Source organism: Sphaeroforma arctica (assembly GCF_001186125.1).
Source record: "Sphaeroforma arctica JP610 unplaced genomic scaffold supercont1.1337, whole genome shotgun sequence".
In the NCBI taxonomy this organism is placed as follows: domain Eukaryota; class Ichthyosporea; order Ichthyophonida; genus Sphaeroforma; species Sphaeroforma arctica.
Window position 1 is genome coordinate 1 of NW_014039221.1, and position 2,246 is coordinate 2,246.

The 2,246-nt window shown below is 45.4% G+C and overlaps 1 protein-coding gene across 1 annotated transcript in view; it reads left to right on the forward strand.

The window, feature by feature from the left end:
* Positions 1-91: 91 nt before the first annotated feature.
* SARC_10651 (hypothetical protein) overlaps positions 92-2,246 on the forward strand; it is a gene marked incomplete at both ends in the record, with an annotated part of 4,159 nt that continues 2,004 nt past the window's right edge. Inside the window, 3 exons of the mRNA XM_014295297.1 lie at positions 92-160; positions 1,137-1,276; positions 1,997-2,237. Of these exons, the coding sequence (XP_014150772.1) occupies positions 92-160; positions 1,137-1,276; positions 1,997-2,237 (450 nt within the window). The remainder of the gene's footprint in view (positions 161-1,136; positions 1,277-1,996; positions 2,238-2,246) is intronic.

A 2,246-nucleotide genomic window follows, 5' to 3' on the forward strand; every position in this document is an offset into this window, starting at 1 on the left:
CATATATATATTCCCATTGAGCCAATGTGCAGTTTATATATATGCACAATTAGCTACTGTTCATTCGTATGCACTTTTACCTAATTTCCAGGGGAACTTTCACCAACCGTCCACCAATGACTGCCTCAAGAACTTGTTCCAAGTGCTGACGTTTGAAAAGGTACCGAAACTCCATCTACTGAGATGGACGTACATATAGAACGGCCCTTCTAGTGCGATTCCCTCTTGTATCCATTGCAACTATCCTACGTGTTTGCTTCGTTAATTATATGTACACATCCATGTGCAGTTATCGAATCAAAGGCCAATACTTATCACAAACCTGTAGTTATGAATTAGCATGTATTCTCTCGTGGATTGAATATTCGGTTCGCACACTCGCTATGAATCATTAGCTTTTCTGTTTGGATATACTTTTGTATTTGTTCTATGGATTTATGTTTTAGGGTTTAATTGAACCCTAAAATCGGTGTCTGTGACTGTGCGACGTGATTGCGTATATATAGGTCTACACATGCTTTATGCTTAGGGTACTTATGCTGTCTTGGTCCATATAATTGTGTGTACCCTCTGTATGTGTAGGTCTAAAACGTGGTTTATGCTTAGGGTATTTGCGCCGTCTGTCCATACAATTGTGTGTACCTTCTATATATATATAATTCTTAACTTGGTTTATGGTTGGAGTGTTTGCCCCATCCGTTTCCCTACACCCATTAGTCTCTCCTTGATCCTCCCCGTGTTGCACTGTTCGTGTCTGCTGAGCATTTGCAGTGGCTGTTGACACTTTCGTGTGCCTGTCTTCTGAGCACTTGCAGTGGCTGTTCACACTTTCGTGTGCCTGTCTTCTGAGCACTTGCAGTGGCTGTTCACACTTTCGTGTGCCTGTCTTCTGAGCACTTGCAGTGGCTGTTCACACTTTCGTGTGCCTGTCTTCTGAGCACTTGCAGTGGCTGTTCACACTTTCGTGTGCCTGTCTTCTGAGCACGTGCAGTGGCTGTTCACACTTTCGGTATCTCTCCCTGTGTCATTGAGTTGCCTTATGTTTCACTCTTGTTGAACTGATAGTACATCGGCCGTATCTCTCTCTGTGACATCGAGTTGCCTTATGTTTCACTTGTGTTGAATACACACCACAGGAGCGCCGTCTCGACCGGAGCGGTGGTGGGAAGGAAGGTGTCACGCATGGTGTCACGTCAAGTGTCAACAATCTGGCGGGGATCTACGACATCCTCAGTCCGTTTATCAAGAGGTGGAAGAAGACTGCTAAGCCGCGCAAGTAGGTACCATTGCACAGACCACTCAAAGGGCCCAAATGTATACGCACAAACCGTACCACAAATGGCACCCAAATAGCTGCTGAAGTGGACTGTTTATGTCCTAATTTTTATTTGAGGGGTGGGTTCAGGGTTGTCCAGGGTATCAATACCGACCTCCGTCTCTTTGATTAGATATCGCATCAAATCAACAAGGCACGTCTACTGTCACAGACTAGCCCTTCAAACACCACTGACAGTTGCCATGGTAACCCACGACACCATCCGCCAAGACTAAGCCAAAGGCGTTGCTATACCGTCTCACTCTGCACCACAGTGACAATTCAATAATAGTCCAATATATTTTTGGACAAGAGCTTTCAACCTAAACCATTCACCATGCTATGCACATGTTCACAGACTAGACCATCACCATGCTATGCACATGTTCACAAGCTAAACTATTCACTATGCTATGTACATGTTCGCAGGCTAAACCATTCACCATACTATGCACGTGTCAACAGGCTTAACTATTCACCATGCTATGCATATATCCACAGGCTAAACCATACACCATGCTCTGCACATGTTCACAGGCTAAACCATTCACCATGCTACGCACATTTTCACAGGCTAAACCATTCACCATGCTATGCACATGTTAACAGGCTAAAACATTCACCATACTATGCAAATGTCCACAAGCTAAATCATTTACCATGCTATGCACATGTTCACAGGCTAAACCATTCGCCATGCTATGCACATGTTCTCAGCCCAGTGTACATGGTGACAGTGGATGTCAAGGCAGCCTTTGACACCATCCAGCATGACAGGCTCTTAGCCATAGTCGAGCGGTTGCTGTCAGAAGACGAGTACCACGTGCGCAACTACGTCACCACCGCAATGCAGAACGGAAAGCTGCGACGTCTGTTCAAGAAGGGTGCTGGCCCTGGAGACGACTTCTTACAGTTCCCAGAGGTATGTCTG